The sequence below is a fragment of the Mizuhopecten yessoensis genome, unplaced genomic scaffold (genome assembly GCF_002113885.1).
Source record: "Mizuhopecten yessoensis strain PY_sf001 unplaced genomic scaffold, ASM211388v2 scaffold7939, whole genome shotgun sequence".
NCBI classification, from domain to species: Eukaryota; Metazoa; Mollusca; class Bivalvia; order Pectinida; family Pectinidae; genus Mizuhopecten; species Mizuhopecten yessoensis.
In genome coordinates this window covers 473,575-486,538 of record NW_018407298.1, presented here as the reverse complement: position 1 = coordinate 486,538, position 12,964 = coordinate 473,575, and the positions used below count along the sequence as shown (strand labels likewise).

The 12,964-nt window shown below is 42.6% G+C and overlaps 2 protein-coding genes across 2 annotated transcripts; both read right to left on the bottom strand.

Annotated features, from left to right (window-relative positions):
- Positions 1-7,050: 7,050 nt before the first annotated feature.
- On the bottom strand, positions 7,051-8,430 carry LOC110454598. The gene has a single exon (XM_021504194.1). It carries the CDS (start codon positions 8,428-8,430, stop codon positions 7,051-7,053), a length of 1,380 nt encoding a protein of 459 aa, XP_021359869.1.
- A 12-nt stretch (positions 8,431-8,442) lies between these two features.
- LOC110454597 lies at positions 8,443-9,930 on the bottom strand. The gene has a single exon (XM_021504193.1). The coding sequence runs from the start codon at positions 9,928-9,930 to the stop codon at positions 8,443-8,445; it is 1,488 nt and encodes a 495-aa protein (XP_021359868.1).
- Between the last annotated feature and the right edge of the window lie 3,034 nt (positions 9,931-12,964).

The following is a 12,964-nucleotide window of genomic DNA, read 5'->3' as shown; positions in this document are numbered from 1 at the left end:
AAATTTTAAAGGTAGGGTCTCTTTATTAAGATATTTAGAAGGACTTCCAAATTTTATACATAAACCAAATTCTTAAACCTAGGCGGGGCTGATGGGGCTGACGGCGGCACAGTACCTCACTTCCGGTCCAGAATTGGTGATGCTTCACAATGAGTGTTAGGTTAAGGCATTATTAGGCATAAGAGTCGTCTCACAAAAACTAGACAGTTAATATATATAGGATAGACGGCTCTTTATCTAATCTATCCCCCTCTTCTACTCTTTACTCCACACTTTATCCCTTCTACTCTTTTTCCTTTCTGTTCTTCGTCTGCTGGATAACCGATACATCCGGTAGTGAAGCGGACGTAAAACCTATCAATCAATCAAGCCGGCCAGCAGATTGAAACCGATCACAGTGTGATACAGACCAAGCTAACAACGGTAGGTTTATATATGAAGCCAACTATAGCTAGGTAATATATATGCCCAAATAGCGTGTAGATACATTAAAGGCCTGAATAAGGCCATACTATATCAACGTCAGCGGAGGTGGTCTGTGAGACATGCGCGTTGGCTACCACTACTTACAGCGATAGGTAGAGAGGTGATCGGTGGAGCGGTGTTAGTGTAGGTGGCGGTCTGGTGTACAGGTAACCTACACGGCGCTCCGACAAGCCTCGCATGTATACATATACACAGATCTAGAAACGCGGTTGGTTGGTAGCGGAGCTGGCAGAGCGGCGTGGTGACCAGAAACCGTGCATTGTTGTAGCCCGCCACCGCGGTACTAACAACACTGTTGACAGCAGTGTGTGCAGCTGCGCCTTTACATATATGTAAGGTTAACGATACGTTGTGGTCAAATAACCACTGTAAATATCTTCATGTTGCTTTAGCATGCCAGGGCGGCATGTAGTTGTAGTAAATCCGATACATATATATATTGTACTAAGGGGACGGTGTAGATATCTCAAATCCCAGGCAGTGACCTGGTAACGAACCCCCTTACACGTCACATAAGTCTTGATAAGCGCTTCTACATACATACATATATATATGACATTATTTGTTTCGTTCCCGACTTAAGGAATCTGTAAATGCCGTTGAAATTGAAACTTACAGGTTCTTTACAAACCAACGACTTATTACTACAGAACCACACAACAGTTCACAAAAATAATATCTAAACTGAGCATGACGTATGGTATATGATATATATTCTCTGATAATACTCTGGTCCAAAGATTCCTCTTAAAATCCTCAAGTTTGAACTCAGAATGTCTTTATCTAAATAGAAGACTTGGGTATTCCCTCGACCGATGTGAGTACAGTAGCTAGCCATCCTAATTATAGAGTCCAATAATCTGAGATCGTGCCAATCCCGTCCTCAATGCTAAAGCGGTTACGCTCACTTTCACTCTCCGCAGCCCTTGTATATATCAGCAAAATCGAAGGCAAGAAGAAAGCTGTTTGATTGGTCTCAGGTAAAAACCAGACCAATCGCTGGGCTGTTACCTGTCATTTTAAGATTGCAGAGAAGCGATACCCGACTTCAAAGACTGTCAGTTTTTACCGTTACTTTACTGCGAGATTCTTTGAGGTACATCAATGGATCGAACTAGTCTTCTTGTTTCATCCTCAAGGTGGTGCACACTGATCCTTCAACTTTGCTATGAAATATTCCAGTGGTGCAGAAATCAAAAGTGAGCGAAACCATTGAAGTATCAAGGATGTGCCAATCCTTACCTTTTAATAACCTTACGTATATCTCTCACACCCACCACTCATCTAATCGTTAATCTTAACGTTCCCTTGTCCCCTCAATTATCATCTTTTCCACTCTAAATATAGCTCCTTCACTAACATTTGAACTCATCTAAAAATATGCTGATCACACTTAGTTTGACCTCATGTTAACCTCCTACTCTAAATACGTTGTGTTATATACAAAGACACTGACGAGAGCCCGATCTAGTCATGCACATGTGCTGTCTATAGCAGCCCCAGCTCCCTTTTATTCTGTATCCTTCTACTGCCTAGCCCTAAACTCCCAGCTGTTCAGTGCTTGACTAATTACCCTGATAATTAACCATATTCAATCAATCCACCTTTCCTATTTCCCTTCACTCGAAATGAGTCTTTAAAACTAGAAACAAGTTCTTATAAATATTCCTCATGTTTGTGCCTTCATTATGCCATATAACCCACAAGCAAAATAAATGCATTGTCAACCGAAGTTCAATTTATCATCATCTTTTGATGCTTAACACAAAACAGTTAATTATATTTGTATCACCGCTCGGCTTTCTCGAAGAAGTCGTTCCTTTAGTTGGGTAAAAAGTTGATACATGTAAGATTATTTTGATGAAATGATCTTCGAAGTTTGAACTTAACATTTGTTTTGTTTTTTAATTTCTCATTTGATTCATTCAATTTGCAGTGTCATGACAGAACTGTAACCCTTTTTTAGTGGTATAACTATTCATGGTGTTTAGATATTTGGATAATGATTTGTTTGAGCAACCCTTAGAGGAAACGAGACAACGTTTATGAAGCTTCTCATCGAGATTTGGAGTCCTTATCTTGACTAGTTTTCGGAAATATTGTGTAACAAGAGAGTGATTTGCTAGCACATTGTCTAAGAAAAACTGGTAAACGTGGGGGGTTTCTTAGTAAGATGAATGTCTGCCGACATAGGTACGTACTTATCGTTGAATATGTTTTTAACATCTTAGTCAATAAATATAGAACTGCGTTTCGTTTTCACTTTGTATTTCAAGTTGCAATTTGTGGTTCGAGTAAATGTATGCTTTGTTTGGCTCTCTACATTTACAAGAGACATTTTGAAATAATTGCTTTCATATTTCGTTTCTAGATTTTTGAATTGATTTTAAAATGATGGGCCAAACGGACAATGGTGATAATACATAAATTAGTTGCGACTTCAGATATAACATTTTCTGCGTGTGACATACGTGTACAATGTGTATGTATAGTTCTTTAAATCTATCATATCACTATCGTTACAGTATTTACAGTGAAGTGACTAATCTAGAGATGACGTTACATGTAGATATGTTATGTATGTGAGGCAGGTGTGTAATGTTGGGTTATATTACTATAGATCTGGTAACATTAATTACCACGTTGCCAAGTGTGTCGTACAACTACATTACATGTATGTAGCTTGTTCTGTACCGTAGCTATTCACAGCCGCATGTTCCGTTTTGATCAATTCAATTTCTTAAATAATCAAAAGGCATGATTAACCAAATGCAATATCCTTATCTGACATCGCCAATGGCAACAGATTGTAGTAACCACGCGGTTTTGTCTACATACCAACTGTCCATCTCAGAAAGATGTGGTCAAGCCATTACATTCTTATATGTGACTGATTTATACGTTAAGTGATTTTTTTCTGAATATATCACCTTGGTAGAGCTGAACATGCCAAGACTACTCAATCAAGAAAAATGAACTTAGTTCCATCATGTGCCTAGTTCTGCTTCTATCCTTGAATCCTATATGTCTACTCATGTACATGCATGCTAAACATTAGTCAACTTAAATCATCACACTTTCTATATTTTCTATATGGGACGATTTTTATCTATGGAACCATCACAATTTAAAATTAACTGTCCATGGTGACAAATTATTACTAATACTGTTGTAAAAGCCGTTGACGCTTTTCTAAAAAGATTTTTATTCAATATATACGACCCAGTCATTCTTAAATTTAGATGATGGTAACCGCCTCCCCATTACTTCCGGCGATGATCTGGGTCCTTTGAAAGCTTTTTTTAAGAGATCTGTGACACCAGAAAGGAAAACAAACTATCTTTCACATCACGATCAAATATATGACGCACCTTGAATTCATGTGTTACAAACTGTTCGATGTAACAATAATCCAAGGGAGGAATTGGAATAGGATGTTCCCAGACGTACAAATAAAAGCTGCAGGTTTCAAACACCATAAATCTGCTAAGTCACATATGGAGATGATATACTATAATGTCTGTTAGGGGCCCAGTTCTTCTAGAAGGAGTGGCGATCTTAAAATGGAAAATGGAGCAGAAGAACTTACCATCAAAACACAGTAAACAATTCAAAACTTGCGATGAAATAGGGTAATTGCTCTCCAAGTGATGACCAATTTACTTTCTTTAGTACATGTAACTCACAAAACAAGAAAGACAAGTGCACAGTTTGAACGTCATTTCTGTCCTACTTGAGGATATGTATTTTAACATTGAAGCTCGTGGGGAAAGTAAATCGTTAAGCGGTACAGTGTATGTTTGATATTAAAACCAAGTGAATAACGTAAAGGGGTTATGAAAAACGTCACGTAAAGTTGATGTGTTTAGCTGTTGCAATCTTCTCACACTAACATTCATAAGAGTCAGTATGCAAAAACTGTATCACACACACACACAAACACACAATTTCTACTTTATTATTGTTGTGACAAAAATTGGCAAGGGTTCCCCTATCTAGTTGATGTATCTCTCACGAGATAAAAACGATTAAATAACGGGTACAGGCACGGGAACATAACCCAATCAGTGTTTTTAAATGAAGGCAAGGAAAAGAAGTACATTAGTAAGATTGTCTAAAAAAATACCAACAACTCTTGATAACCTTACCAATGACAGTATGATGAAACCAATTACAAATATTGTTAAATGTATTGCGAAGAAATGGTTCTCCCAGATCAGCTGAAGGGACTTTTAAAACGGAGAGCCCATTACATAGCTCAATTACATACTGCCTGCTTCATCTCCTGTTTTGCTCCGATAATTCCGCTTTGGTTTCGTTAGACAATTCATTCTCGATCATTGCTGTTTTCCAGGAGTAGATAAATGTCTTGTCTATATAGTGTCAAATCGGCTTTGATGTTTTTTTCCAAGGACCGTGTCCCGACTGACCTCTTTTGGACAAGCAGTAGAAAAACGGCCCCTGATCGAAAAAATATGGTTCGATCGATTTGTCCAGGACTTCGGCCGTGTCCCAGCTGACCTCCGGGGGATTTGTGCTGTTAAACTCATCCACTGTTACATATCACGCATAAAGCATAATTGTGTATTCCAAGAGAAAAATAGTATGTCGATTGCACGAATAGTAAAGTGTCCAGACGTGATAGGTCTGTTGAGAAAGCTACACTAGAATGGAAGAGAGAGAAACACACCTATTAATTGGATTAAGGACATAAAGACGGAGGCAAACCCTGATAAGTTTCAGACGATAGCTGGAGTGAAGAAAATAAACTCTCTAGAAACTACTGTATTCCACATCGGCGATACCGTTACACATGCACAGAGTGACGAAGCTGTCAAACTCAAGGGAGTCACCACATATTAAGTCTATGCTTAATAACAGGTTGGCAAACAGACACTTCTAAGAGAGGATCGGGGAATATCTTACCATTATGTCGATTAGAATGTTTGAGTTATGACATAGCACTTTACTTAAAGATCCCAGTGTCAATGCAAAATAACAAATTAAGCATGGACAATATTTCCTACATGACAACAGCTTTGATAAATAAATTCTGACACGGGAAGAATACCTTCCGGAATTCTCAGATAAACATTCCAAAACAAATAAGGTAGACAAACAACAATGCTCTGAGTGTTAAATACATTGGGACAAGACAAATATTCGAACCCTGATCCTCATATTATTATTTTGTATCTCTCTTTCCAAATGAGCTATCACATATTCCACAGGAGATGTAGTGGAGGGTACTGTATGTATGAAAACCTTCAGAAGAGTTCTTAAATGTTTTGTCTGAAGTAAGGAAGGGATACTTAAAATCGATCGCCGAGATGTTATAAGAGCCTTATTTATAGAGATAGTCACTCAAGCTGCGGGACATTTATTTCCCAACTCTCCATATTTCAAGGTCAAAACATAAGTGCTTGCATGTGCCAGGTCTCGAGTTAACATCTTTCTTTGAAAAGGTGGCAAGTTAGCCTTAATGCAGAACATAACCCACACCTTATCAGACGTCTAAAGCTCACATTTAATCCCACTGACGAGATCCAAGGAAAGTCAATGGATAACAGAAGTTGAAAAGATTAATCTTTTGCCTACCGTATCATTCCTACCTGAATTACATGTAAAACGAACAGGGGTAAAATCCACCGTCAGGCTTTCTATTCAGTTTTACTGTTACACTCGCCATATTTTAAACAAACCTTTCAAATATCATAGTAATTACAGCCGGGTTTACTGATAAAAAAAAATCATAAGAAAAATAGTACGTTTTTAATGGAATTCACATTAAGGGATGAAAAGGGTTCCTGCATGCAGCTGCCTTTTTTAACTACTCTTAGACTGTACTGAAGACTCAGCAATCAAAAATAACATCTGGGTACAAAAGTTCTTTATTGTTCTTTATTTCACAGAATCGATCACAGTAGACGCTGCCCAAATTCCATGTTGGATGAGAACAGAGTAAAAACTGAAAGGTTACAGAAACTATCGTGACATTCAGGCAATATCTACATGTATGTTTACATTTGTATCCATAATTCTGGAAGTTCCGGCTCCGACTCTAAAATTAGTGTAAAACGAAACTAGAATTTATACGATACATTTCACTGCTTACATAGCTGGCATTTCGATAAATTCACCATAGAATAGCATGACACATCAGCAAATATAACCTTTACATGACAAATAACCTACCCTATAGGCCCTTGGTGACAAATCATAATATTTCTGAGGATATTGTTCTGGTTTCTAGCAGCGGGGGTTGCCGCTTCTTTTACGCACAAGCGTTCTGGAGACGTAGAGGGAGATTCTAATAGCGGAACCAACTAAAGTCCGGAAATTGGTAACACGACACTCCCGCCCGATTGCTCGGAAAGAGCAATACCTACATCACAATTGTCCATGGTTTCAAATTAGCACACAGTCTGATATCAATTAATAGATGTCAACTTGTCCATCAATATCGAATGGTCCAACCAATACACATACTTATATCTACATTATTATATATCTAAACTAGAAAAAGTGTCCGATATCACTATAATCTACAATGTGAATTTCAGTTCACTCGCTGAGCAAATAAACGAGTTCAGTAATTGGTCTAACTAACGTTGTAGTTCTGTCCGTTCTGGCGAAGCGGAGTTCGACCTTGCGAACAAGCCCATCTGTGCCGGGGAAGGTGCTAATCACCGTAGCCATAGGCCATTGACGTCTGGCCTCGGAGGCTTCCTTGAGAAAAACGACGTCGCCTTCTTTGAGATTGTCACATTCATGTTTCCATTTGGTTCGCGTTTGTAGAGTACTAAGATAGTCTTTGCTCCATCGCGACCAGAAGGCATTGGCTAGGACTTGAACCTGAGCCCACTGATTACGGTACATGTCCTTAATGTCAAGGTTTCCAAACGGTTCGTGACAAACGTAGTTCTTTTGTGTCAACAACGTCGAAGGACTGAGGATAGTAGGAAAGTCTGGGTCGGATGAGACCTGGACGATAGGTCTACTGTTGATGATAGCGCTGATCTCATGCATAAGCGTGGATAAGACGTCGTGAGTGAGGGCTTTGTTTTTTCGTTCAAGAAGAATAGCGTCGAGAATGCGTCGCGAGAGCCCAATCATACGCTCCCACACTCCGCCCATGTGCGACGAATGGGGAGAGTTGAAGTTCCACGTAATACCGGTATCGAAGAAGTACCTCTTCACTTGTTTGTCCTCAACGTTGACAGCGTTGATGTGAAGGGAATCTGTGGCGCCTACAAAGTTGGTTCCTCTGTCGGAGTAGAGCTCCTTGACCTCACCGCGTATGGACGTGAATCTACGAAGGGCATTGATAAACGAGCTCGAACTCATGTCCTCCAGAACCTCTATGTGGACTGCGCGAATAGCCAAACACGTAAACAACACAGACCATCGTTTCGAGTTTGCGACACCTCCACGCGTTTTCCTAGACACAATTTGCCATGGTCCAAAGACGTCTACTCCAACATGAGTAAACGCGGCTGACGCAGTTATCCGAGCGGTGGGCAGATCTGCCATCTTCTGGGTTTGAAGGTGAGCTCTCAACTTACGACAACAAATGCAAGCGTGAATTATAGATGACACAGCTCTCTTACCACCTATAAGCCAGAACCCGGCTGCGCGAACGGATCCCTCAGTGTAGTGACGTCCTTGGTGCTTGACCATCGAATGGTAATGTCGGATAAGAAGAGTCCCTACGTGACTTTTTCCGGGAATGATGATCGGATGCAGAGGAATTGAACTTGACGTGTCTTCGAGCCTGTTCATTCTACCTCCCACCCGAAGGAGGTCGTTGTCATCCAAAAAAGGTGTCAGGTTGATAATCGAACTGTTAGCCGGGAGTTTCTTGTTGTGACGGATACATTCAATCTCTTTGCAGAAAAGTTCCCTCTGCATCTGCGATATCACAAAGTCGGAAGCTTCTTCCATACAAGTCCTTTCCTAAGGGCGATCACAAGAATGCCATCCTTTACACGTGCCTTCGGGGGTATGGAACGACTTTGCGATGTGAGTGAGGTACGATATCGCACGCACAAGAGAGCTCCATTCAGAATAATTCTCAAATTTCTCGACGAAGAGCGAGTTTCTGGTAGTTTTGTTCACTACGGCACTTTTCGCGGAGTGTACCACCGGTCGAATCTCTTTGTCTTTATGGGGCTCTACGAGTGCAAACTCAACAGAAGGCGGTGAAACGCTGGAGTTTTTGAGTAGAAAGACTGGTCCATTTAGCCAAGCACTGTTCACAATTTTAGACGCGCGTATGGAACGTGACCCTTCGTCGGCGGGGTTATTATCGGTGCCTACGTGCGTCCACTGTATCGGCTTTGTAGTACTTCTAATCTGTTGAACTCTGTTTCCAACGTACACATGAAACCTTCTGGAAGTGTTAGAAATGTAACCTAATACGATCCGACTGTCTGTATACAGTTTGATGTTGTCGATTTCTGTTTTAAGACTGGTTAAAACGGTTTCCAGGATCTGACTACCTAACACGGCCGCGCATAGTTCCAAGCGTGGGATTGTGTGTCCCCCTGACGGAGCGACCTTTGCCTTTCCAAGAACAAACGACAACGAGACATGTCCTTCCGCGTCGATAGTACGGAGATATACGACGGATGCAATGGCGTCGTTGGAGGCATCGGAGAACACATGTAGTTCTTTGCGGCTTTTGTCTGCTAGACCTCCGGCGTACGAACGAGAAACGTTAAGCGTTTCCAACTCCTTAAGAGACAATTTCCACTGATCCCATTCGTTTTTCAGTTCTAAGGGTAAGGGATCGTCCCATTCGAGGTTTAAGTTCATGATTTTTCGGAAGAACAGTTTCCCTCTGATTATAACGGGTGCCAATAATCCAAGAGGGTCGTAGAGGCTTCCGATCGTAGACAAGACGCCTCTTTTCGTAAATGGCTTTTCTTCAGAGGACACTCTACACGTAAACATGTCTGAGGCGACATCCCAGAATATTCCGAGGCTACGTTGTAACGGAGGAACATCCGCACCAAGAGTAAGGTCCTTGAGGTTTTCAGCGAGATCGTCCTCCGGAAAGGATTGCATTACCTCTGCGCTGTTCGACGATATTTTGTGTAATCGTAGGTTGCCTCCTTCCATCATGGCAGTTTGTGTTCTTTTGAGAGTGTCGATAGCTGTTTCTGCGTTGGGTACAGACAACAACCCGTCGTCGACGTAGAAATCGTCCTGAACGAAATTACACACGTCTTCACCGTATACTTCCTTAACTGACGAGACTGCCCTACGCATTCCAAATGTCGCGATCGCTGGCGACGGCGAGTTCCCGAAAGTATGCACGCGCATACGATACTCCACAAGTTCGAGTTCTGGGTCATTGTTTCTATGCCGTAGAAAGCTAAGGAAGTCGCGATCTTTCTCCTGCACGTAAAAACAATGAAACATCTGTTGTACGTCGGCCATACACGCGATCGCTTCTTTCCGAAATCTGAGTAGTATGCCTAACAAGCTGTTGGACAGATCTGGTCCTTTCAGAAGAACGTCATTTAAGGAAACACCTTCACACTTCGCGGATGAGTCGAATACGACCCTAATCTTTTCTGGCTTCTTGGGGTGGTAAACCCCAAAGATAGGGAGGTACCAACGTTCTTCAGCGTCCTATATGGCAGGTGCTAATTCGGCGTGGCCTTTGTCGAGCATTCCCGCCATAAACGCGACAAAGTGTTCTCGTTTCGTGGGGTTCCTTTTGAGGTTGACGGTTAACGAATGCGCTCGCTTCATTGCTCCGGCGCGACTACCTGGGAGTCGGGGTCGGTCGTCTCGTATGGGAAGAGGTGCTTCCCAGTATCCATCGGCGATCTTCTTCATTGTTCCTTCCATCATATCTAGGAAAGTTAGATCGTCGACAGATAGTCCTGGAACGTCATCGTTGCTCGTGCGCTTGAAGAGCGTGTCGTCGGACGAAAGTTGTTCGTCGGCGTGAAAATGAGTAGTACATGCATCGAATAGAGTAGGTCGTCCGGTGTTTAGAATCTTTGTTCTGTTAACGTTCACAGTTTCGGTTTTACACACACCACTACTACATATCTCTCCAACAATGACCCAGCCGAGCCCAAGTCGTTGGGCGATCGGGCAGCCCCTGGGTCCAAGTCGCTGGTCTAATATTCTGTGCGCGTCGATGAGATCCCTTCCAATCAACATCAATATAGGAGCGCTTTCGTCCAGCGGGGGAATATCAGTAACGAGGTCCTGTAGATGACTGTAGTGCATAGCAATTTCCGGTGTAGGGATTTCTTCGCGACCGTTGGGTATTTCGTTGCATTCGATAAGTCTGGGAATATCCAACGAAACTTGACCGTCGATAGATTCTGCGACGTAGCCGAACGCTCTCCTGCCAGATGCGGAGAAGACTCCTGCGCATGACGATAACATGTATTCTGATTCCGGTCCATATTCCTCAAAAATGTCAAAGAAATCACTGTTGGCGAGCGAGTGGTTACTTTGGTCATCGACGATAGCATACACACGTCGGGCGTGCTCAGGGTTCGATTTCGGGTAAACCCTGAGTAACAAGATTTTCGCGCAAGACTTTCCAGCGAACTCGTTGCAGTTAAGGGAAGTACAGATCGTTTTCACATTTCCGATGTCCACAGATTTTGGAGTATTTTCCTTCATGACTTCTGGTGGATTTTCGTGCAATGCTGTGCAATGCTTCACGCTTTGACATTTTTTACAGGTAACGGCTGACCTACAGTTTTTAGCGATATGTCTCTTCATCTCACTGCATTTAAAACACGCACCTTTGTCTTTCATCATTTGTTTCCTTTCGCTAATAGGCATTTTCAGAAATGCGTAACAGTCGTTCAATGTGTGAGCGGTGTTGTGTATGGGACAAGTGACGTCGTTAGTTGGTAGCTTGTCCGTAGATTCCACATCAGTTCTATACGCACTTACCAAGCGAGCCTTTCCGGCGGGTTTTCTTTCTGTGTCCTTGTCGGAAGCACTTGTAGTCTTACCGGTAGTTTTCGCGGAGTAATCGAAACTGGGATCATTAGCTCTCGATGCGTAATCGCATACGAAATTCACAAACACAGCGAATGGTGGAAACAAAACCCTGTGGGACTTTTTGTATCTGGCGGCAGAGTCTGTCCATTTATGCTGCATAAATATAGGCAGTTTAGCGACTATGGGGTTCACACCTACGGAAGAATCGTATGATGCCATAAGACAACTGTACGTGTCCTGTTCTTTGACAGATTGCAATTCGCCAAGTAGATCAGCCAACTCGTACAGGCGCTTATCACCAGTCGACAATTTCGGAAAATTGGTCAGCTTTTGACGTAATGAAAACTCTATAAGTTCTGGTGACCCATACCGTTCCTCTAACCGTTTCCAAATTTTCTCTACTGCCTTTTTGGGATCTGACGCGTTCGCGATACGTAAGCTTTCTGCGTGACGGCGTGATTCTGGTCCTAGGTACTTGACTAAGAGATCGATCTCTTCCAAGTCGGTTACCTTCAAGTCGTTGACTACGCTCCTGAAAGTTGTTTTCCACATGAGGAAAGCCTCTGGTTTATCGTTAAATGTAGACAAACGGTGCAGTAACAGGTCCTTTCGCATTAAGTAACGCGTTACGTCTGGTACGGGATCTTCGAGGGGTCTAACAGGTGACATAATGTCATATTGCAAATGTGCCTCTGGTGTGGGGGTACCATAGCGATGGCTACGCGCTAGATTGATCGGATCGAGATTGCGCGTGATATTAGGCGTAATTACATAGTTTCTAGGCGTTGGTATAATGCGAGACCTATCCGTGTGATCGTTGCCAGTCACGTTGTTTTCAGGATTTATAGCACTGGTATAGTCGTCGCGAAAAGCGTCCGGGGGAGGGTAATGAGGAATGAACTCTGGGGTATAGGGGTGTAGCACCGATTTCTTGGCGTTCACACCGTCGACCACGCTGAGACTGGGAGCTTTGTGCGTGGCAGTGCTGAGGTCCACAGCTGGATTCTCAGCGTGCTTCAATGGAGGTAGTGGGATGCCCGATTCCTGCTCACGAAGGTAACGTTCTACCTTAGCAATGGCTGGCATTTCTTCAAGGGGTAGGGTAATTCTAGGGCTCGACTCAAAATACTCGTCTATGGCCTTCAGCCCAGCCTCCGCTTCAGATAACTCCCTCCTGGACTTAAGAACTTTGAGGTCGGCCTCTATTTGCGCCTCCTGTTCGGCAAATTTTAGTCGTACTTTGGCTGCCTCGGTTTTAGCGACGAGCTTAAGGTAGGTTGAGCTATAATTGCTGGAACGACCTGATTTAAAAGACGATGTCTCCATTTTGTCGGATTGCGGTGTCCGAGTTCTCTCGAGGGTCTGCGTACCAATGCCCTGCATATCGTTATCCTGTGTCGGTCGTTCAAAGGTGTCAGGACCCTGTGTCGATCTTACATAGGTGCCATGACCCCGTGATGTTGAATCGATGGGAGGTACATCGGGGTTATTG